General features: G+C 44.5%; 1 protein-coding gene across 2 annotated transcripts in view; it reads right to left on the bottom strand.

Moving 5' to 3' along the window:
- RAI14 (retinoic acid induced 14) overlaps positions 1-23,796 on the bottom strand; it is a 528,112-nt gene that overhangs the window by 41,306 nt on the left and 463,010 nt on the right. For both annotated transcript variants that reach the window (XM_069627100.1, XM_069627101.1), the window contains 2 exons: positions 22,724-22,775; positions 10,459-10,577 (listed from right to left, as the gene is read on the bottom strand). In XM_069627100.1, coding sequence (XP_069483201.1) covers positions 10,459-10,577; positions 22,724-22,775 — 171 coding nt within the window. The remainder of the gene's footprint in view (positions 1-10,458; positions 10,578-22,723; positions 22,776-23,796) is intronic.

Below are 23,796 nucleotides of genomic sequence, written 5' to 3'. Positions count from 1 at the left end.
CGTTTTGTAGGAACATGGCGAGGGCTATGGCGGGAGCAAAATGCCCACATCACCGGATTAGAGTATCGGGGTCAGTGCGGGAGGACTGCAGAATTTGGCTGCGTTCTTTGGAGAAGTTCAATGGGGTGTCAATGTGGTTGCAGGGGGACCCGGTGACATGGGAGGTACAGATATTTTCGGACGCGGCAGGAGCGGGGGGTTTCGGAGTGTTTTGGGGGGGAAAAATGGTGTGCGGAGAAATGGCCGGAACTGTGGCTGAAGGAGGGAAGGAATATAGCATTCCTGGAGTTTTTCCCACTATTGGTGGCATTGGAGCTGTGGGGGAAGGATTTGCGGGATAGGAAAGTGAATTTTAATGTGGACAATGAATGTGTGGTCCACGTGGTACACAGGCAGTCAGCAAAGGATCAGAGGGTGGCGAGACTCATGAGGGAGTTTGTGCTGAGATGCATGGAACTGAATGTGGTGTTTAAGGCAACACATGTGCCGGGGAAGGATAATGGCATCGCTGATGCATTATCTCGTTTTCAATGGCAGAGATTCCATGGATTGGCTCCAGAGGCGGATCAGGAGGGGCAGCAGATTCCCGAAGAGCTGTGGAAGATAGGAAGATGAGCGCGCTGGCTTTGGTGGAGGGTTCATTGGCCGGGGCATCTAAGGAGGCGTACAGGAGGGCATGGGAGGATTTTATTGGGGGGGGAGCGCGTAGTTGGAAAGGAACATGGGATGCGGAAGAGAGGAGGAGGGACAATGTCGTGAATTTCCTCCTGAGGTGTATGGACAGGGGCTGGTCAAGAGCGACTATAGCGTGGAAGTTAGTAGGAATTGCTTTTTACAGGAAGTGGTTTTGGGGTTTCCAGCCGAGTGGGGGGGAAATGGCGAGTAGGATGTTGGAAGGATGGGCAAGGGAAAGTAAGAGGGACAAGGACAGGAGGAGGCCGATATCGGCGGAATTGCTGCAAAGATTGGTTAAGGAAGTAGGGGGAATTTGCTGGTCGGTATGGGAGGGGGAGTTGTTTGCGACATGTTTTACGTGGCTATTTTTCGGGGCCTTTCGGGTTTCGGAGTTGGTGGGGGGAAAAGGGGGATCTGGGGGTCTGCAGTGGGAGGATGTACACATTACAGAATTGGGTTTGGACATAAGGATTAATAAGTCTAAAACGGACCAGAAGGGAAGGGGTTCCTGGGTTTTGTTGGGACGGGGGAGTAAGGATTTAAGCCCAGTGCTGGCAGGCAGGTTGTGGAAGGAGCGGTGTGGGGTGGAGACGGGCTTGGTGTTCAAGCACGAGGATGGGGCAGCGGTTTCAGCGGCACAAGTTTTGGGGGTACTACGTAAGGCTCTGCGGGTGTTGGGAGAAAAGGGTGAGGATTTTGGGACACATTCATTCAGGATGGGTGCGGCATCAGAGGGAAAGAGGTTGGGTTTCACGGAGGATAAGGTGAAAAGTTTGGGGCGGTGGGAGTCTGGGAGATACAAGGGGTACGTCAGGGATTTTCAGAAGGGAAATTGTTGAAGGATGGGGGGGTTTGAGCGGGGCTGACAACAACGTGGGGTTGGGGTATTGTATTGTGGTGGTAATTTTGTAATTTCTTTTTCAGATGCTGTGCGAAAGGAGGGGAAGTTGGCGCAAGTGTGGATTGTCGGCCATTCAATTGTTAAATGGGCTGGGAAAGAAGCGGAGAAAAGGGTGCTGGGCAGGCAACTGGGGTGTAGCTATAAGGAGGTGGTGGTAAGATGGCACGAGTTAGGGGGCCTGCGCTGGGACCAGTTGCTGCCTATGTTGGCAGGGTTGCGGGAGCGCTACGGGGCGCCGGAAGTGTTGATCATTCACGCTGGGGAGAATGACTTGGTGAGGGATACTGGGGTGGCCCTACTGAGGAAAATGAAAAGGGATTTGGTCTGGGTGCTGGAAATGTGGCCGCAAGCGGAGGTGTTGTGGACTAAGTTGTTGCCGCGTAGAGTATGGAGGGGAGCAAGGAGCGAGGGTGCTATAGAGCGGGCTAGAAAGGGGATCAACAGAGAGATGGTGAAGTTTTGTGCCTCGGTGGCAGTACAGGTGATGGATCATAAGGAAATAGTGTATGAGGGCTTTATGATTTTTAGGGAGGATGGGGTGCATTTGTCGGTTTATGGGAACAATCACTATTTGGCGGACTTGTGTTGTTGGCTGGGAGATTGGGTGAAGAGTTGGAAATAAAGGAAAGTGGTTGGGGGGGTGGGGCAGAAAGAACACCTCGGGGGAGGGTTTTTCTGGTGCCGGGGGCATGGCCCCTTTTATGTGGGGGGGAGGGAAGCACAATGGGGGAATGACACGGGAAAGGAGGGGGTGGTGCTGGTTGCACAAGCGGGCCACCCCGGGGGAACAGGTATGGACGGGCATGGCCCCATGGAGAAAGCGGGACGCCTGGGAAAGGGGTAAGGAGATGGTAGGGTCCAATGGACATTTAGGGAGGAAATGGCTTTATTTAATTATTTAATTGTTGGGGGGAAATGAAAGTGTGTAATTAGTTAATTGGTGGTTTAAATATTTCGTTAGTCTGTAAGGCCATGGAGCCAGGTGAGCATTAATTGTAAGCTTGGGCCTGTCACATTAAAGCAACCTTTTCCACTTTTAAATGAGTCTGGGTTTGTGTGCAGTAAGCCAAAATGATCCAGTCTCCCGCAAAACATAGGTTAAGAGATTTGCCCAAGTTCCTGTGTGTTCTACTTTACACGGACGAGAGAGAAAGGTTTAGTGTCAGTACTGCATTAACCCTGAACGACCCCCCCGCCCCAGAAAGTTGGCTTCTGTGGATTTTCTTTCATGCCCTGAATACCATAACACATGCTACCTAACAAAATGTTGTTTTTATCAGCAGCTATTTGTAACTCCCTCTTATAAACTGGAGATCATTTTGAATAGAGCTGCTCCAGGCCGGGTTGTGCTGCTGCAGATGTCCAGTATAAACATACACATTTTGATTGCTGCAGTAAGACAATAAAAAGGTGTTAACTCGTTCCAGTCCTCTAAATCAGACGTGCGGGGCAGATCCAGCATCCCTGTTACGGATGTAGGCATCCATTGTATTCGACACAGTGGGGCAGGTGTTCACAAACAGACTGCAGGATTAATTCTTTAACAACAATAATGTCTTGTTGCTTCTTTAAAAAAAAAAGTTTAAAAATCTTAGTGAGCGAGGTTAGTACCTAAATCTATATACATTGCAAATGTGAATGTAAAGATTTCTAGAAACGGTTTAAATAAGCTATTCCCAAATAAATAAAAAAAACACAAACTACCAATCAAGCCTTAATCCAGACTAGCACACTATGTCCAAAACTCACTAACTATATTAACAATTTAGGCTAACTAAAACTTAAAAGGTTATGTTGGGAAATAGCCCTGTGTTGTTTAGATCTTCATTTTTATGTAGTCTGATGGTTAATATCTGGGAAATAATCGGCCTCATTACGAGTTAGGCAGAAAGTGGTAAAATGGACAGTAAATGAGTTACCGCCCATTATACCACTACGCCAAATTAGGAGTTTTGGCTTTGAGTGGAGGATGTACCTCCAGCAAAATCTTGGAGGTAAACCTTCCCACTCGATGCCGAAAAATCAGCAGAATTGGCAGAATTACTGCAGCGGTAATTCCGCATAAAAAAGCCCCATTGGGTCCAATGGACCCAAAATAAATGGGGAATTACACTGCAACCACCCCTGGTAATAAGGCGGAAATCCCGTCTGACCAAGTAGTGGTAACAGTAATTCTTCAGGGCTATTTTCTGGAGGGTTACCACTGACTTTCCAGCTAACTCGTAATGAGGCCCAATGTCTTGATTGTTTCGAGTAACCTTAGCATTGGCCTTTCCAATGCATTTGTAGAATGTACTTTCGGTTGATAGTAACCATTGCTTCACCCGCCACTTTTTGATGTGTTCTGGCCAGTGCCACTGATTGCAGACATGCGTGGGTGGACTGCCACACCTATCAGAACGGTACAACTATATAGGGAGAAGGCAAGACGAGTTGGAGAGGCTCAGAGAGGGAAAGCCAGGATTGAGAAACATGAAGCAAAAGGTTCTAGTTGAAAGGCTGCTCACACAGAACAATACTGCAGGAGCACTGTGCAAGCTCCTCGGACCAGACAGATTTTCAGCTTTGCGGGACAAGACGTGGGGTTTCGCTTACCCCGGCAGCATTTCAGAAGAAAGGGAAAGCGAAGATGGCAGCAGATTTGTACCAGGACATTTCTTAAAATGGTTTACCGAGATCCAAAAAGATTACAATTCTTACTCAGATCCAAAAATGGACAGATTGGAAAGGTCAACCGACATTCAGAAAGGGATTGGCTTAGAGGATGGTTTAGTCTGCATAAAAGGGGAGGTTGCTCCTTGCTGCAGGAGAAGGATGGAGCGAGAAAACGGAAGCGCCTAGAGCATGAATTTCACTGAGGATCTTTGACAGCCAGCTTTTAGCACCAAAAGCATTTGAAAACCATACGTCCCTGGAATCTGAAAGGCAGTGGGGAGCCTTAAGTCCCTAAAACCGCGACAATTAAAGAGGCCAATTTTTAGATTTTGCCTTAAAAGCTGCTTTGTTTTGCTAGAATGGAAATAGAGATCGGCAATAAAACAAAACAAAAAAAAAGGTATTTATGACAGTTTTTAATCTACAAAATAGTTAAATGAACTTGAATTTTGTCATGTAAGGATCCGTAAAATCTGAGGAAGCTTCATCAACACGGTCACATGTTACATTAAGAGCTCCTTGTTCAGCCGTCTCAGTAACGTGCCTTGTAACCTTATTTGGGGCGTCCCCACTGCAGCAACATTATCAAGGGCCAGGGTAACTCCCAATGGGACCTGGAGGCCATACAAGCGCTGTACATTTTCTAACAGGATCCAGGAAGTCAAAGATGCCCTTAGATAATAGGTTCCACAGGTGGAAGTTCCATTTGAATCCCTTTGCAAAGATGTATTCTTAACCCTGCTGATGGCAAATCTATTTTCCCGCTCCATCCACTTCCTGTGAGATTGTGTGTCAAATAATTCTGCTCAGATTTCTCCATTAAAACAGAAGGAAACCATTGCAAAATACTCACGTGTAACCAGAAATCACAATTTAATTAGTATCTATATAGGACTTAAGTCATGGTCTTGAAGACCTAAAAGGTTTAAAACTATGTTCCAGAAGGGGTCACTTTCATCATAGAAAGACTGGAGCGGAGGGTCTATCATGGTACACCCCATTGCTACTTAGGCCTCGTCACGGTGTCGGAATGGGAAGCAGAAGACAGGAGGAGCTAAGGGAATTGTACAGGTCTTGTTAATATTTTATTATTTTAATGTTTTATTTTTGCTGTATTACGCCCCTTATTGTATGACGTACTGCCACATAGCGCTTAACAACTAAGTACCAATTTCTTTGTAATGGAAGTGGTTGATTCCAGAGTGGAAAGATTAAAAGCATTTTGGCTTGCAAAACCATAGCATGACTTCCAAATGTGTACACTTTTAATTGTACTTCTTTTCCCAAAGGGCGCCCCGCCATAATGACGTTTCTCTCTAAATCACGTGACCCAGAACCTTTCTCTGTTGAACATTTCACATACATTATTTATTAAATGATCTGAACTACTCCCCTTCCCATCGGCCTGGAAAGTTTATAAGGATGGGGCGACTATGGAAAGGACCCAGTGAGTGGGAAAGAACCCCGTGAGCGGGAAAGGGCCCAGTGAGCGGGGAAAGGGCCCAGTGAGCGGAAACTGCCCCTGGAAAGCATGGATATTGAAATGTGCATAACCCCAAATGAATCATTTCCAATTAGAATGGTAAATACATATTGATTTAACAACTGATGCAAATATCACATTGGGGCAACAATACGTTCATAGCATTTGAAACATGTCAGCAAACAGTGTCGGACTGTTCTATAACATTGTCTCGGGCACCAATGAAAAAGTGGGGCACAGTTGCACATGGTAATTCATTCCTTTTGTGACTGTTTGAGTAGTACCCAAGGGGGAGTTTTTGGATAAAATGTGATGTAAATTGTGCATTCTAAAGAGTATTTAATCAGCAACACTGGTCAAAACTACTAGCCGCATGGTGAAGTAACCTATCAAACTGGCCCACATTGGCCAAAAAAGTGCCCACTTTCACCAAAGAAACTGGCCCACACCAGCATTTTGCATTTATGGTTCGGCCTTGGGCTTATTGCGCAGTAGGCCAGTCCGTGCCTGTCGGCAAAACAACCCTGTCTGCCATCAACGAGATAAGGGGCCATGGAATAACCGTCCTACATGATAACGGAGAAGGTGTGGGCTTAAATATGGTGCAGGCGGCTGACTTGGAGCCTACGCGCCAGCAAACCGAATGCAGGTGGTGCTTAAGGGAGAACATCCCTCCTCTATAACTACCGTAACTAAAGAGCTCGCAGATGCCAACACCTGCTCTGAACTTGTTTTGGAAGATTTAAGCAAAGCCTCCGTTTCTCCAGGGGCTGCTAGAGCTGCATTTAGGAAGCACGTGGCATTAGTAAAATGCCAAGATCTCATAGGGAGGAAAGGAGCCATGACGCAAAGGTCTGTTCTGTGATCTACTCAGACCTTCATACACAATGCAGGTGGAAATGACATGCACGCAAAATCAAGACCGCAGATTCATTTCAAATCGAATAATGATCTCCTGTGTAATTAAGCTGCAGAAAGAAGGACCAAAAGGAGATTGGGAGAACAGTTAAATAGGAAGAGTGTTGCGATACCAATAAGGTCGTCGGTGGCACAATGGAATAAAAGCTATGCAAGGTTGTACAGAATATGATACGAGTAAAAGGTTATACATGAAAGTAAGAGTGTGGTGTGAGGAAGACACTGGACAATCCCCTACCCCATAATCCAAGTTAATGTCAATGTGGTTCTTGGAGCATCTGCTGAGCCCACATATGGGCAAGTGTGAAGTGGCGTTCACTGCTGCAAAGCCCCCCCCCCCAAGAAATAATACCATAAATGGAAGAAAAGCCTGTACCTTCCACGGTAGCGGTGTGCAAGGTAGTGAGGTGGTGCTTTCCAATTCCTTCCCTTTCTGGAAATTGCCCAGCACCTTTTGAGTGGAAGCATGCTTTGGTTGCTCAATCACGTGGTGGAAAAGCAAGCTGTCCCTGGAGTTGACAGATTAGCACCTTTTATTGATTTTGAGCCTAGGTAAATCACTTACTGCGGTGAGGCTTTAAGGCACCTGGCAAGAGCAACAACATTGATAGGAAGGATTAGAAAGCTGGGCAGGAGCACAAGGTCTTCAAATTGCATTGACACAGGTAGAAATCGGTGATGTCACAAAAATGGTGGGGAAGCAAATTCTTAAGACAAGCTGTGACAAATCAACTTCCGGGGCACAAGTGGTCCAGCGATGAATATCCGTTTCTAAACCATCACTCAGCCCCACACCTCTAGTAACCAGAAGTGATCCAAACAGATTGTAAACACAAGTCAATTATAAATATCCATGTCCAATTTTGGTAACATGGACGGAACGGCAGGCACATCTCTGCAAGGGCGTGGATCGTTGGCTGAACGAACGAACGAACGAACGAACGAACGAACGAACGAACGAACGAACGAAAATACAATTATTACCCAATTATAAAAAGGACTGTCCAGTCAAGGTTGTGTAAAAATATCTACTTTATTATTACTCAACAGACAGTTCTAGCACAATACACAATACAACATACTCTGTAAAGGAATGCAGAGGACGGACAGTTTCAAGAAGGAAAAGGGATGCACGCTGGATACTGACAGGAGGGTAGTTGGTAAAGTAATTCATCTCAATAGTTCAAGGATACTTGGATTCAGCACAAAGGGAGCAATGGGTCGTAAAATGTCACTAGGGGACTTTGGGGAAGGACCAGGGTAACAGAACCACAATGTACCTTGTGCTTGGAGAGGTTCTTTGTGCTCGACAGCTTCGAGTCGGTTTCAGGGCACTTTGCAGCCTCTGTGACAGAGTTCAAGATGGGAGACAGCTGTGGCTATCAGGAGGCAGGCAGTTCGGCAAGCAAGGCTGGACAGATGGCTGAAGGCTGGCCTACAAGGCGGCTCGGGGTCCGGAATCGTCTCAGTGCTGGCTGGCCCGAAGCACTGGTTGACGACGTGAGCGACTGCAGCGTGACAACAGTCTGTGGTGCAGCTCGAGGGGCTCGACTGCCTCGAAAATGTCCTTAAAAGTGGACATTGGTTGATGCTCATCGGTGAACTCCTCCTAGCTTTTTCGCTAGGCTCAAAGCTGGGGAGAGGTTTGCAGGCAGCTGCCTTCTCCTTGCTTTGGTTCAGAGACTCTATGGCACTTCCCACCTAGGAAGCTTGCTTGCAAAGCATAGTAGGGCACATTGTGTGCTGGATGGGTACCGGCTATGGAGCTGCTGGAGGGTCCTCTGGATTCAGTAGCTCACTTTGTTCCCTGGGAGATGTTTAGGGGAGGGATCTTGCTTCCCTCTTGGATTTTCTGGCCTTGATTCACTGGTGGAAGATGTATGGCAGACTGTACCTTCAGCCAGGGTCCCAATGAGTTCTTATTGCTAAACTCCTTGCAAAGTCTTCAGAAGATCTAATAAGAGAGGGGCTCAGCCCTCTTTTAAAGCAAAACGGGCCCCAGTGACTGGTGCAGGCTAAGCCTACCTTAATGAATCAATCCCAGGTCCCCACCAACAATCTTCTGTTATGCGTGAGGTCCTAAACAGAGTGCTTTGCAACAGGCAAGGTAAAGGGGTGAAAACATGTACTACTAAGTCCCATCCATCTTGCTGTTTGTTGTGGAACAAAGGGTCTCTCTGGTTAATTGAGCGCTCTGTGGTTCCTGATCAAAACATTCTGTCTCCATCAAATCACCTACTTCTACCCTCTACAAGGGGTTCCCCATATGGGGGTTGCCTACTGCAAACAGTTGTCCCAGGCATGACCGTTCACTGCCCTTGATACTAAGGGGCGAGAGCTGACTTCAGGTTAACACAGATGCATATCAAAAAGGTGTTGGGTTTCCTGTCCTTTGTCAGCTCTGCGATCAGGCCTCTCGCAGGCCTGCTTCAATTAAATCTCATCAGTATGCACCACCACCAGCAGGGCGAACAAAGGATAGGGCGGATCCCCCTACTTGAGATGTTTTGATGTACCTGTGGCTGTACAGCTGAAAATGACAGGAGAACTGCGCCTGTAGGCTGTGTCCATCCAGAGTACACGTGACTATGTACTTGTTGTGTGGTGAGCATAGGAAAATGTGTGCAGATTAGCCTCACACATTTTCCAGAGGTTGATCTCCCAACATTCCATTTCATTACAAAATTTCCAAAAAAGCCTGTGCAGATGGTCGAATTCCTCAAAGAAGCGACTAGGATAGCAAATCTTCTGCCTCCCACTAGGGTCGATTCACTCTATTACTCCTGTGCCGCAGGTTTGGGAGGGTGTTGTATCACTGTGAGGTCAAGGTAAAGAACGGTATAGTCTTTCTACCCTGCACCTTGGAAGAGGAACCAAACAGAGAAGGAGCCCTCCCCAAAAGCATTGCTAGCCTTTGACCAGTTTAAACCATTAATGGCACCAGACTCATCCAATTAACTGGACGTTTCTAGTGCTCCAGAGTCTGTGGGCTCCTAGGGAACCGGAACCTTGCATCTGCCACAGACAACTTCTAGAAGTCCACTATCCTCCCAAGAACACCCTCTATAAGACGACCAGATGGAAGCTTCCGAGTTCTCAAGCAGAATATGACTGCTCAGTGGAGAAGACAAACCTCATATAATGTAGAAACAAAGGAAATTACACCATGGGGCAAATGCTTCAAACAAACTTCCATCAGATCACCACAAACCTGGCCATCCATGCAGAAACCGAAAAACATTCCAAAATTATACAACGTCTAAAGAAAAACAATTTCTACCCGTGCCTCCAATACTCACTGGAAGGCAAAAGAAATAAAAGGGAGGATGGTGTGAAAAATGGATGCAGGTGAGGATGGGGAGAAGAGGGCAGAGTCAAAGGAGATAAAAAGGACATCGATGGCTAACCTTTGAAACTGTTTTCACTCCCAATCACAAATTTGGAATATGATGGTTTTAGACTAACGAGTTCACAGGAACGCTACAGTCTACAAAATCATTCTCAAAAAGTGATGGGACTGAAAATAAACCCCCAACTAACATCGATCAAATAAAACAAACACACATTGTGTTCTAACTGAAGCACACACCACCAAGCTTACAGCACTTACTCGACCGCAACATGACACTTCAATGCAAGGTGGAAAAAGTAGGGTTCCGGTTTAACAAGGGCAGGCTTGTATTTCTACAAAAGCTGCATAATGCATGCACTTATCTACCCTGTAAGGCTGTCCTTTGCACAAGCCATCCCTTGTTTACATATACTATTTAAATGCTAACAGGATCTTTTGGACGGCTACCAAGAGCAGAGACTTAGCGATACACACCTGTAATTTAGACTCCAATTCCTTATTTCGTAATGTGAGAAGAGCAATTTTCGCCTGAAGCACTGAAAGCACGTTTTGAGGCTCCACTTCTGAGCTCGCGTCCAGCAAACTATCAACCCCTTCAATAGAGAAAAACACACGTGTTACAACAGATGCAACCACTGAGGCAACAAACAATAGAGGCATTTTCTAGGACCTCTACATTCATGTTAAATTCGGCCCAGTCGTGTTAATTACTACTGCCAGCGTGAAAGATTTAAAGGGCATGTTCATGAAAGCTAGTAATAAAGAAAACCGAGAAATTGCCCCCATTTCAAATTGTAGGATTTCTTGCTAAACCCAAGTAATGTTTTGGGAATTTAATAAAGGGTGAAGAATGTTTGGATTATAGATTTACATCTGGGAAATTATATACAAAAGAAAGTCTCACATTTCATGTCAAAAGCAATGACAAAAATGCATGTAGATCAGGGAAGAAGCTGAACACAGGAGAGAAATAACGAACAAATAAAATATGGAAAAATAAATAGATATGGGGTGTGGGTATGGGGCTTGAAAAGGGTGATGGGGTTCCAGGTGGGGTTAGAAATGTGGGGAAATGGTGGGTTTTGGGCTGGGGGCCACGCCCAGATATGGGGTGCGGGTATGGGGCTTGAAAAGGGTGATGGGGTTCAAGGTGGGGTTAGAAATGTGGGGAAATGGTGGGTTTTGGGCTGGGGGCTACACCCAGATATGGGGTGCGGATATGGGGCTTGAAAAGGGTGGTGGGGGTTCCAGGTGGGGTTAGAAATGTGGGGAAATGGTGGGTTTTGGGCTGGGGGGGTCACAACCCCAAATATAAAAATTAAAATGTGCTATTTTTTCCGTTATAATTTAATTTGTTAAAATTTCATTTGTTAAAATCTCATGTAACCAGTCAGAATTAGTGTGTCAGAAATAACTGCCATGATTTGCGCAACCCCCAGGTGCCTGTTCCCAATGCAGGCAAATGTGCTACATTTCCACTTTTTTTTTTATAAGTGCTCCCCGTTTGTGAATTTGGGATGCGCTTTTAAATGGGCAGAAATGGCCCCCGATTAGCGCAAAGAGGTAACATGGGACATCTGGCAGGAACATATAAACTACCACCGCAAAGGACTCCACTGGTTAGCGGACACTGTGAGGGTGCATTTAAAAATTCTTGCACTAACAAAGATATACATTTATGGGGAAGCACCTTGCTACCTGAAACAAAACTTGGTTCACTATACACCAAGTAGACTCCTTTCCAGTACTGACAGCCCAGGCATGGAAGGACCTTCCGGCAGACCTGCACCTGGGAGAAAGGCATCCCATTTTCAGAAGACGCTTGAAAACTGCTTTTTGAATGGCCAACCTGCTAATCCTTCTGATAGGCGAGACACGAGACGTAACCTAAGTGAAATGTCCACGTTTTCATGGTGTGCCCTAATGTCTACGGGCTATGGTGCAGTACAAACAAATACATCTGAATGCGTCCATTCAGATAACCTTTGTGGATTGGTCCGCTTCTTATTTTGGTGCAAGTGGTGAGATGTGGTAGAGCATCTCATCACTGGCGCAAAAAAACAACAGGTGCAGGGATTTTAGCTATGGCAAGAAAGGAGGACACCTTCATCATTACATGAAAGGGGCCCAACCTTGGAGTCTAAGAGATGGATGCCTCTGTATCCTTCTAAAATTAACTCATTTAATAAAATAGTGGGCTTTCACTTATTTTATTCAACACAAATCCTATTAGGTAACTCAGCAGGTTAGATATCTGTAGGTTACACGGCTGAAATGATACTCATCACACTGTAAGATCTAGTGTGGTAATGGTTTATTGAGTATCATAGTTAGCTCACCGGTTCTGTCAGTAACTGCACAGCCAACTCAATCCCAATCATTCCTTTCAAGCACTTTAACTCATCCTCTGCATTCCATATTCCACAGCTCCCCAGAACCTGGCCTATGGAACATGGAATCCTTCCTACAATACGAACTAAGATATTACGCACTACAGTCTAACCTAAGACATTACACACCTCCCTTCCTTATAAACAATAAGGACACAATAGCAAAGGAAACATTGTCTATACTCTAACAGATAGTACTTTATTATTATGTTTGTGCCAAGTACATCACATACTATAAAACAGGTTCCTCACGAAGAAAACTTGCCAACAGGAAATTTGCTAAAAATGCATATTATTTCATCTCCTAAATTCAGATTATTGACATAACCAGAATACATGATGAAGACAGTATAATCAAACAAATGGAAGTACCATTGACTTTAACTTACATAGTCTTTCAAATATGACGGTTTACCATAAGCTCGTTTTGCTCGTTGGACCATTCCTTTTGCAGCACATTGCCCTTCTCATTCTTGTTGTTATTTCCATGGTTCTTATTACTATAATTCGTTATAGCATTTTTGCAAAAACGATTATGACTCTTACATACTCTGTTGACATTCCATACCCTACCATCTGCTACCTTTACTGAGCCATGAAATCTCTCCATCACTTTTATGAGTTCCGACCACTTGACATGTCCACCTGCAGACACTTGAGGCAGCTTAATGCGGACATAGTCTCCTGCTTGCACATCACACACTTTTACAGCCTTCCTGACATCAAAATAAGATGTATTCTTCCCTTGCGTGTGAAGTATTAACATATTTAAAATTAATATCTTTTATTTGGGCTCTGCCCAACCATGAGGGACACACCCTCGTATTGGGTTTCCTGCCCCTCAAATGGAGATATACCTGTAGTGATATGTGGTGTAAACCTATGCGCTACAACAGTCTCTTCCACAGCCTTTCCAATCTCTCCTTATGGCTATAGCCCCTCTTATGCTGTTCTCTATGACTTTATTAAACCTCTCGACAATTCCATTAGTTTGGGGATGATATATTGAGCTGGTCTTATGTTCAACACCATTCTCTCTGAGAAATGACTTCATCTCCTCAGATACCAACTGTACACCATTATCCGTGATTGTGGTAGGGTAACCTTCCCTTTTAAAAATGACATCTAAGAATGAAATAATGTCACATGAACATATATTATTCACCCATTGAACCTCCACCCATCTGGATACAATGTCAATAACCAGTATGCAATATTTTAATATACCTTCACTCCTCACCGGACCCACAATGTCCAATCCAACACGTACCCAAGGTATGCTGGGTATAGACATGACAGTCATTTGTTCCTGTCTAGAAATGTACCCCTTGGCAGAATCCTCACAAGCACAACAATCTCTTATAAGTCTCTCCACTTCCATATCCATACCAGGTCACCAAAAAAATCTTATCTAACAAACGGTTTAGTTTTTGTCATACCTCGGTGACCCTCGTGAGACAACTCTAAAATCCTTTTTCTGACTCCTATTGGTGGAAATACTTTGTCACCTCTCATAACTACATTTCCCTTAACATGTAACTCATCAAATATGTGCCTAACGGCCTCTGGAATCTCTGCCTTCCTGATTTCATTGCCCCTAACACCATTTAACAATTGCTCCTTTACTTTCCTCAAAACTTCATTGGATGACATGGCTTGTGCCCATTCCTCCTCTGAAACTACCTCTTGATTGACATGGAGTATCTGCTCGTCATCACTCATCATCTTCCATGTCATCAATAACATTAGTTAACCAGGATAAACAATTATCAGACTTATTTTTCACACCAGGCACATACTCCACTTCACAGTTATGCTCCTGTTACCCAGCAACCCATTTTCTAATCCTAGAAGAAACTTTGTCCAGTCCCTTTGTCTTGAGTATTTCCTTAAGCGGTTTGTGATCTGACCTCACAACAAACTCTGTGCCCCATATGAATGTGCGAAACTTCTCAACCGACCATTTTACAGCCAACAACTCCTTCTCAATTGTAGAATAATTGTGTTCCGCTTCCTTCAACACTATTGAAATAAAAGCAATGGGATACTCCACACCCTTGTCAATTTGTGATAACACAGCTCCCAAGCCATGCCCACCAGCATCCGTGGTAATGACACTTTTCCTGTTTGGATCAAATGATTTTAAAGTGGGAACATCATTCAAATCTATCTTGATCTTCCCAAACTCACATTCACACTGCTCATTCCAATCAAATTTCACATTCTTCTTCACTAGTTTTCTCATATTAAATGTCTTGCTCACCAGATAAGGGATGCATTTGGCATAATACTCTGCCATGCCCGGGAATGACAACAGTTTGTCTTTACTAGTGGGACTAGGAAAATTGACAAGTGTTCACCAATTCAACTTTTGGTCTGATGCCATTACCTGAAACTTCATGCCCCAAATACTGTATGCTTACTCTGTTGAATTTACATGTCTCCTTGCTAAGAGTGAGGCCAGCCTCTCTAAAAATGTTTAACATTCTGTGAATCCTACTATCATGTTCATCTTGGTTCCTTCCATAAACAAGTACATCATCCTGGAAACATAAGACTCCCTCCATATGATGAAATAGTTTCATTATTCTTTGAAAAACAGCCGCAGCAGAAACAAGACAAAAAGGCATCCTTTTACATTGAAATAATCCTTCCATCGTGATAAATGCCGTAATATTTCGGGAACTGGGATGCAGTTTTATTTGGTGGTATGCAGAATTCAGGTCTAATGTACTCATTATTCTGGCATCTTTAATTGTGCCCAACATTTCAGTTATGTTAGGCAACGGATGTCTGTCTGGAATAACACTCTTGTTCACCCATCTGAGGTCTATGCACCGTTTCAACTTCCCTTTTGGCTGGTGTACAGTGACTAACGGAGACACCCATTCTGACGACTCAACTCCTTCTGTAACTCCTTGGGCTAGTATTTTCTCTAATTCTTCCTTTACTGCAGCCCTCAGTCAACGGGACAGGTCTAACCATTTGTACTACTGGAACCGTATAATTTTTCATTCAAATCTTATGATAGAAGCCCTTTAAAGTACCCAGTTCTTCCCTAAACACCAAATGCTGTTCCAGTGAATTGGTCAGGGATACTTGTTCCACGGCATACACAGCCTCTTCCAGCACTGGGACAAAGCTTAATTTTTTGTCTCCTCTGGTGTGACCAACTGAGCAGTTGTAATCTCCCTATTTTTCGAGACACATACCTTCCCTTTTGCCACTCGATCCTTACATTTCATTGCCGACCAAAACCATCCATCTAACTCAATTCTTTTCCCACCATATGCAACAGGTTTAACATTCACTTCATGTAGAGTGATCTCCGACTTGAAATTCTCCTCAAAAAGTGTCTTAGGTAAAAGCGTATATTTTGCACCAATCACCAACCAGTCAATAACCATACTTAGGCTCTTCTCACTCAATTCTATTGTTGCCATTGGTTTTTCCAAATCAGCATCATCATCCTCAACTTCATTGATATTTGAGTCTTCAATTGAAAATCTACATTCTTCCACCTCATCACACAACTCTTCAATGCATTCTCCGTTTTCTAGTTTTGTCTTGCAATAAGTAGTGAGATGACCCTTCCTATGACATCTCTATCAGGTCTCATTAATGGCAGGACAGTCCTCACTGCTCGCTAAATGATTGGTACTATTATATCAATAGCATTTCTTACAAGCCTGAAACCCTTTCTTTTCCTTGAGCCTCGTAGATTTCTTCTATACATACATACGATTCCTTTTAAATGGCTTATTCTTGGCTGTGTTTATACCTTGAGTTAGCAAGGCATCTCCTTCCTGCAATGTTTCTCTTTGCTTGTCAAAAGATTCAGTCCTTTTCTCAAGTTCCTTCACACGCTTGCATGTATGTTCAAATTCCTTTGCAACTCTTATACTTCTCCTAATTATTGGTTTTCTTTAGACCATAATGCTTCCCTTACTTTGCTGTCTCAGCATTCCAGCATGAATTGGTCCTGTAAGCTTTCATCCAGATTTGTTCCAAATTCACATGATGTCGCTAAACCCCTCAATGAAGTGATGAATTGCTCTGTTTCTCCAGGTTCTTGCTTTCATTTTCAAAAATGATACCTCTCCAGAACAATACTGACAGACTTCTCATAATAGAGATCAAGCATTTCAACACACTTTTCATATTCTGAAAGTCCTGCAGACTGCTCCTCCGAAAGGTGGGGAAGATTCTCGAATTGCTATTGACCATAGTTGCCCAAACAATGTATTAAAAGACATTTCTTCCCTTCATTGGCAAAATTCAGGCCATGGGCATCAAGCACATAATGTTCAAAACGTGTTTTCCACCTTTTCCAAGGTACTGCAGGTCCCCCTTTATTGTCCAGGAAATAGTGTGGAGGTGGTATTCCTTGCATTGTAGCAGAAACAATGTGTATTCTCCCAGTTGTCAGAAGTTGGTCCTTATGAATATTTCTCCTCAATTCTTCAATGTCAATGTTTTATTGGACTGAGTATTGCCTGATGTTGTGTGATTATGCTGTTCTTTGCTGCTGTTTAATGAGAAGCACTTGATGCCACCAAAGTTTATTTATATATATATTTGTTTCCTTTTTTTATTATCACACTCTTTGTACTGGATTTGTTGCGCCCAGTAATTAAGTCCGTCGCTCTGCAGGATGCATTCTGCGTCATGTAACTCTGGATGTTACACTGTATCTCTTCATTATTCGCTTTGGTTTGCTTGATAATACTCGTAACTGGGTTGCCAAGTAACCGTAATAATGAATTCACAACAAAATGGTGGCACGTCGCACTATGCCTTTAGGTTCTTTCCTCTGATGTGTACTTTGCGAGTGACATCTCCGATTACAGGTTGGGCTTGCGCTGTGTGCCGGTAAAATCGCTCGCTCAAATAATGCTATTTCAAAATTGCATGATGCGCGCGCCTCTCATAACCCTCAGAAATATTGCCATAAACATATTTCCAAATCTTCATCCTCTTCCCCAATATTATAGTGTGCCTGACAAATGCATACACATAGAAATCCGGATTGTAACCGCACGGCAGCACAGGCGTTCTTGTTGTGCTAATTAATAACGACTTACTGCCATTGCTGCCAATGAAGCAGGAGTGTTTGTCTCTTTTACGCACTCGGTGCCCCTTGCAGCAGCTTCTAGCCGCACTCCGTGCCCTTCGCAGTAGCTTCTGGTTTCAACCATTGTTTCTTCACGATCAGCGTACGTCTCATACGCAGTTCCTCAGTGCCCTTGCAGTGTCGATTGACTCAGCACACAAAGTTCAACGGCTACTCGGTGGGCTGCCATTCCTCATTCCCTTACAGAGAATCCCATCCTTGTCGCCACTGAAATGGTACTCATCACACTGTAAGATCTAGTGTTGTAATGGTTGAGTATCATAGTTAGCTCACCGGTTCTGTCAGTAACTGCACAGCCAAATCTATCCCAAACATGCCTTTCAAGCACTTTCACTCATCCTCTTCATTCCATATTCCACAGCTCCCCAGAACATGGCCTATGGAACCCTTCCTACAATACAAACTAAGATATTACACACTACAATCTAAACTAAGACATTACAACAGTCAAATCCCAGTAAGGCCTTTCATCCTTCCGAGCTTGCCAGTTGGCAGTGTCAACTTTGGTTCGATGGTAATATTTGTGTATACATATTTTCTAAATTCAGTGCATGGTGAAAGCACTATATAAACAACTATTATGTAATGAAATAACTGTTCAGTGAAAATATTAACTAGTTGCAAATCCTAGTTGGAGGTTTTGCCATGCTACTATATTGGCGACATCCAGCTATGCGTCAAATTCCTAGAGAGTGCGGGGCGTGATGGTTTAAGGGAAGGGTGGGTCATCAAATGTTTGCAAAGAGCCGCTTTCACAACCAAGGGAAGATTTCCCCATTTGTTTCCGACTCAATGCCTTCAAGACAGAGAGGTCTTGTTGATGGACTCTGTGGGTCCAGGTTTCCGACCGTACCTGTAGCTGCTCATTTTTTTTTGTTTGTTTAGCAGGCTAAGCTCTAAAAGGCATCTGTGCGCTGGCTTACATGAGAAAGACCTGCCTCACGTACCCCAGAACAGAGATTGAAACCTGGCCGTCAAATGTGATTTTGACCTGTGGATCCTGTAGAAACGACATGCCGTGGCAGTCTATCCGCCATCACCGGATATTCCTGTGACCCATCCTTCCTTTCGACTTATTCCCCTCAGGATCCACTGGTCCAGTCAGCTTTCAGTAGTTAGTCCTAGCCCAGCTAATGCAATGATATCTAAACATGCCCGGGTCAAACCAAAGTCCTGCACAATTTTCAAAGAACTCATAACTATGCTAGCAACCTCAATCTTTTGCAAATGAGAAGTAATCATAAGCAAGGCTAACAAAGCTACATTGGCAGATAGACAAACATATCTACCACAAGATTGTGCAAGGTCATTCCTCTACTTTACCAAAGTGCTACTGCTCTACCAGCCAACAGGATAACAGCTCTTGGTCCCCATTACCTAATGGCTACCTGCGAGACAGGGTGTTTGTTTTGGGAAGTACCAGCCTCCATCATCAAGGCGTCGCTCACATGACTTCTGTGCATCTCTAACCTGACCATATTATTAAGGGGGCGGGGGATTTGCTTCTACCTCTGCAGAGGTTTCAAAGACTGGGCCATTACTGCTTTTCATAGCTCCTCCTTTATTTCCCATGCTCTCAGCTTCAGGGGCATGCCAGTGGCACAGAGCACAATATGAAAATCATCAATGAAAAAAGATCTTAGAAATCTTTGTTCAACAATGCACCTACCTAGAGCAGCCTAGTGAAGTCTTTTGAATGTTTATGTCTTGCATGGCAACACAAAGTTACACAGATTGTGAAAACATCATATGGCTGCACATTGACTTCGAAAGTGGGGTGTAGGACATCTTTACCAGTCCAAGCATTTTCCTAGCACCGCTGGAGAGTATTGCGTAGGTTTCCATAAAGGCATCAACCGATTTTGTTTATTTATTGAGCATGTGTTAGGCGCTAATACATATGAACAGGGTTTCAAAGCGCCACAAGGCTAAATGGGAAGGGAGCAGGGAAAAAAAACAATGGCACAAATAGTCAAATACAGTCATGGTCCTACTAGGCCTTGTGACATTCAGGCATGCACGTGCAGTGAGGAGAAGTGCAGGTGATAGGGAGGGGGTGCAGAGGAGTGGAAAGTGCTGGTGGAGGGCCGGGAGGGAAGTGCTAAGTGGATCCAAGCGGGAGAACCTCAGGCTAAGTGCTAGTGCAGGCGACTCCCAAGAGTGGGATGCAGAGCCGCCAAGCAGGGGCCTGCAAGGACAGTGCAGTGTGGGGATGAGGAGAGGAAGCTGGTATCAACTGGGAAGAAAGGCCTGGAATCCTGTGTGATCAGGCCACCAGTCGCAGCGGGGTGATTAGCAGAGAAGGGAAAGGGGGAAGGAGTTAAGGAGTTAGAGAACAGTAGAACTTTGAGCAGTTTCTGGAACTTGAGGAGGTCTGGCTCAAGTTTGTGAAGGGCAGGGAGCCTGTTCCAAAGGGAGGCGCCAGCCGAGGATAGAGACCCGCTCCCCACTCTCTGCTTGGAGAAGCAGTTGGCAGTCAAAGAGTTGGTGTTAGAGGAGCGTAGGGCTCTAGCAGTGGAGTATTCAGGGAGGGAAAGCACGCGATAGCTTGGTCCCAGGCCCTAGAAGGCCTTGTGGATGATGCAGAGGGTCTTGAATGTGATTCTTGCAGCCACCGGGAGCCAGTGGAGAGACTTTAGGGCTGGAGAGAGAAGGTCCCTGGGCTTAAGGCCAAGAAGAAGTCTTGCAGCCCTATTCTGGATTAGCTGGAGGGGGCCTACGTGGGAGAGAGGGAGATTGAGAAAGAGGCTGTTGCACTAGTCCAACCTGGAGCGGACCAGAGCTCCGGAGACATTGAACTTCTGGGGGAAGGTGAGGAAAGGAAGAAGGCCTCTGAGGAGGTGGAGCTAGAAGTGGGACCTCTTAGTAATATCCATGATGTAAAGGATGAATGAGATAGCGGAGTCAATGATGACCCCAAGGTTTTTGGCCTCACAGAATGGTAGGGGTAGAGGGCCCAAAGAGGGTGGCTAGAGGGTAGGAGGATAAGAGGGTGCAGGTGTCCCAATCAGAAGGATCTCTGTCTTACTGGCATCAAGGCAGAGATCGTTGGCTGCACACCTGAATGGCAGATGGACAGTCAGGGATCAGAGAGGAGGAAGAGGAGGTAGTTGAGTGAAGTTTGAAGGAAAGATGTGCGTCATCGGCATAACACTGGAAATTAGTACAGGAAGAGGAAATCAGGCGAGCAAGACGGGCAAGATAGATATTGAAGAGTCATGGCGATAGGATAGAGCCCTGGGGAACACCATAGGTAGAGAGGGATGTGGTGGAAGAGAAAAGGCCCAATTGCAACTGGCAAGGGCGGTTATTGAGAAAAGAGGTCAGCCAATCCAGTGCCCGTGCAGTGATTCCGAGGGTGACAGTCGTTTTACGAGGATGGAATAGTTGACCCTATCAAAGGCAGAGGAGAGATCAAGGAGAATGAGAACAGCGGGAGAGTTGGAATCAAGATTTGCAAGCATGGTTTCACGGGTGCTCACGCGAGAAGTTTCCATGCCTCTGGATGTCTGGAATCCAGCAGACCACTTTAGAGACCCAGTGCTATGGGCAGAATGGAGGAGAGTGAGGGGGTGGTAGAAGAGGAGCCAAGGGAGGCAGGGGCGGGAGTGGAGATGGGACTGGAGGAGAGTGAGGACAGGATGTTAATCTGTTAACCTAAGACAGAGAAGACTTGCCAACACAAAGTCCTCATCTGAAGGTGACTGTTCTCTAGTTCTTTTGGATGACATCACATGAAGGCTTGAGCTTGGATTAACCTACTGCATCACACCAATTATTCTTGCAAATAGTTATCAAAGTACACTGTAAAGCTGCACAATAGCCCAGATGAAATAATTGGGGTTTGTGCTACACCCGGAGTACCTACAGCACTTTTGCTTGAACTAGCTGTTCCCAGTGTAACGTACGCCATTCTAGCATATCTTTAAGGTCAATATCGGTTGTAATTCATAGGATATTTTCTGTCCTCCTCCTTATATATCTGAATTACCACTGACCGCTTTCAGGAAGGGTCCCTGTTTCTTATTAATGGTCAATGAAAATGCTACACCCATAGGAAACGGTCTTCTTTTGAATTTGAAAGGCATATTTGTATCACATGGAATGAGAGGTATGCGTGGTATAAAAACAGTATCTTAGTTGAATCCATTGATTACACGGTCCTCTATTATGGGTCTTTGTAGAAACGCAATTGTCAACCATGTTCCATTGCAGAGTCCCCGTGATGGCATAATTACAGCACCTACTTTCAGTTTTAGCTTGTGAGGAGGCATTCGTCCTACAGCGTTTCGCTCTTTTGAGACTGAAACGCTGAGCTGGTAATTAACTGTTCATTGACACTGGAACCGCCATGCCCTGTGTGAAGAGAAGTGGGGTTGGAAAGAAGTAACTTGAAATTATTCTGAATTATTGCGATAGTGGAAGGTGACGGTGTAGAAGAACAAGTTACTCTCTTACCTGGTAACGTTCTTTCGATGGGATGGTCCGACGACGTATTCCATATCTATGACATATAATCAGCACAGCTGTGGTGATTATATGTCATAGATATGGAATACGTCGAAGGACCCAATCCCCTCGAACTGTGCTCATTATGTTTGCTGAAATGATAGCTGTTGAAGTGGAAGGGCACATAGCGGAGCACTTTGCCATTTGGACAGCAGAGGGCAACCTAACACTGATAAATTGCATCAGCTGAGTACGGAAACATACCTAAGCATTTTATATAAATAGATATTGATGAAGTGGCTAAAGTGCAACAACTATTTTGCAGTTTTCTCCTTTGTCCACTAGCTGTAAAAATTTATCAGAAAGATAGATTTTTAACTCAAATGCCCTTTGGTGTTTCGGGCCGAAGAATCCACACCATGCAATCTTTCCACATACTAACAGACCAATAGCTTTCCAATATGTAAAAGGATCTTACCACTATGTAGTAAATGTAGGCCATTAGCCGTTTCCTGAATCAATGCATATGGACTTTATCCATAGGGATGGAAATCAGCCTCACGCCAGAGTACAAAGCCTCAGTAGGAAAGATCTATTCCTATGGATGGGATGCTTCCGTTCAATCAAAACATATTGACGAAAATAAAGCTGTGAGAAGCAGATCATGGAACTAGACAATTTTGAACATTCATCCGGATTGCTTCTCGATCGTTGCCGATTCATGTGTCTTTGAATAATAGTGAAAATATTTTTTGAAGCACTTTACCTGCACTATCACTCATCCGATCCTTTTCTTGCTGTACATAACCGTCATCTTCCTGCAGAAACAAACACAGTTTAACTAAATTAAAGGTACAGATTGGAAAACCATTTAATTATGTCTAACATATATGGTGTCTTTTTTTTAATTCTGAAAATGGTTTAAAGAAAATTCATAACATGAACATTGAAAAAATACTACTGGCAGAATTGGGGGGGGGGTGACTGCTATTGTAAAGTATTGGTGGATTTATGCTGCATACTTCACGTTGCAGATTTTTCTACCTTGCTGCTAACTGATATATATTGTTTTCATGCAATAGGAACTTGCATGACATTTATCCTGAAGCATAACTCAAATCCAACAAGATACAAGTATATGATTTTAAATTTTTAATGAATCCCTAACATGTGTTGCTCCGCTTCTATGGCTTCATAATGGGAATATTCTATTCTAATTAAGCAAGAGTGTGGGGAGCCTCTCTACTGAGAACGGACATGGGTCAAATACCCTGTTCTATGGCATTTCTTCCACTCAGGAGGGTCTACAACCACCTTTTAGCTCACTGCTTCCGTGGAGAATGGTCTGTGAAAGGTACAGTGAGCTAAAACGTGGTTCTAGACCCTCCTGAGTGGGCATTTTCCCATAGAATAGGTTATTTGGTCGTGGTCGTGTTCAGTAGAGAGGCTGCAGACCTTTGTGAATTTTTAGGAACTTGAGGTTTCACCCTAATTTACGCAGGGCAATCCAGAACTGGACCCACTTGCTCACTTTGCTTAGAGAGGCACAACTTCTCCTGAACTGATGGAGCCCGACTCGTCCGAAACACGTGTCTGTGGTTGCTCTTGGTACTCTTGTTCAGAGCGGAATTGCCTGGCATTTCGATGCTGGACTGCCCAGGTGGGTGGTACCAGACTGATATGCAAATGAAAATGTCTCCTCTGTGAAAGGTACAGTATTCTAAAATGTAGTTGTAGACCCTCCCGAGTGGGCAACTTCCCATAGAGCAGGTTACTGGGCCATGTTTGTTCTCTGTACAGGGGCTCCCAGACCTTTATGTGAATTATTTTATCTTAATC

The sequence above is a fragment of the Ambystoma mexicanum genome, chromosome 6p (genome assembly GCF_040938575.1).
Source record: "Ambystoma mexicanum isolate Mex_15411 chromosome 6p, UKY_AmexF1_1, whole genome shotgun sequence".
NCBI lineage: Eukaryota > Metazoa > Chordata > Amphibia > Caudata > Ambystomatidae > Ambystoma > Ambystoma mexicanum.
This window is presented reverse-complemented; position numbering and strand designations above follow the sequence as displayed.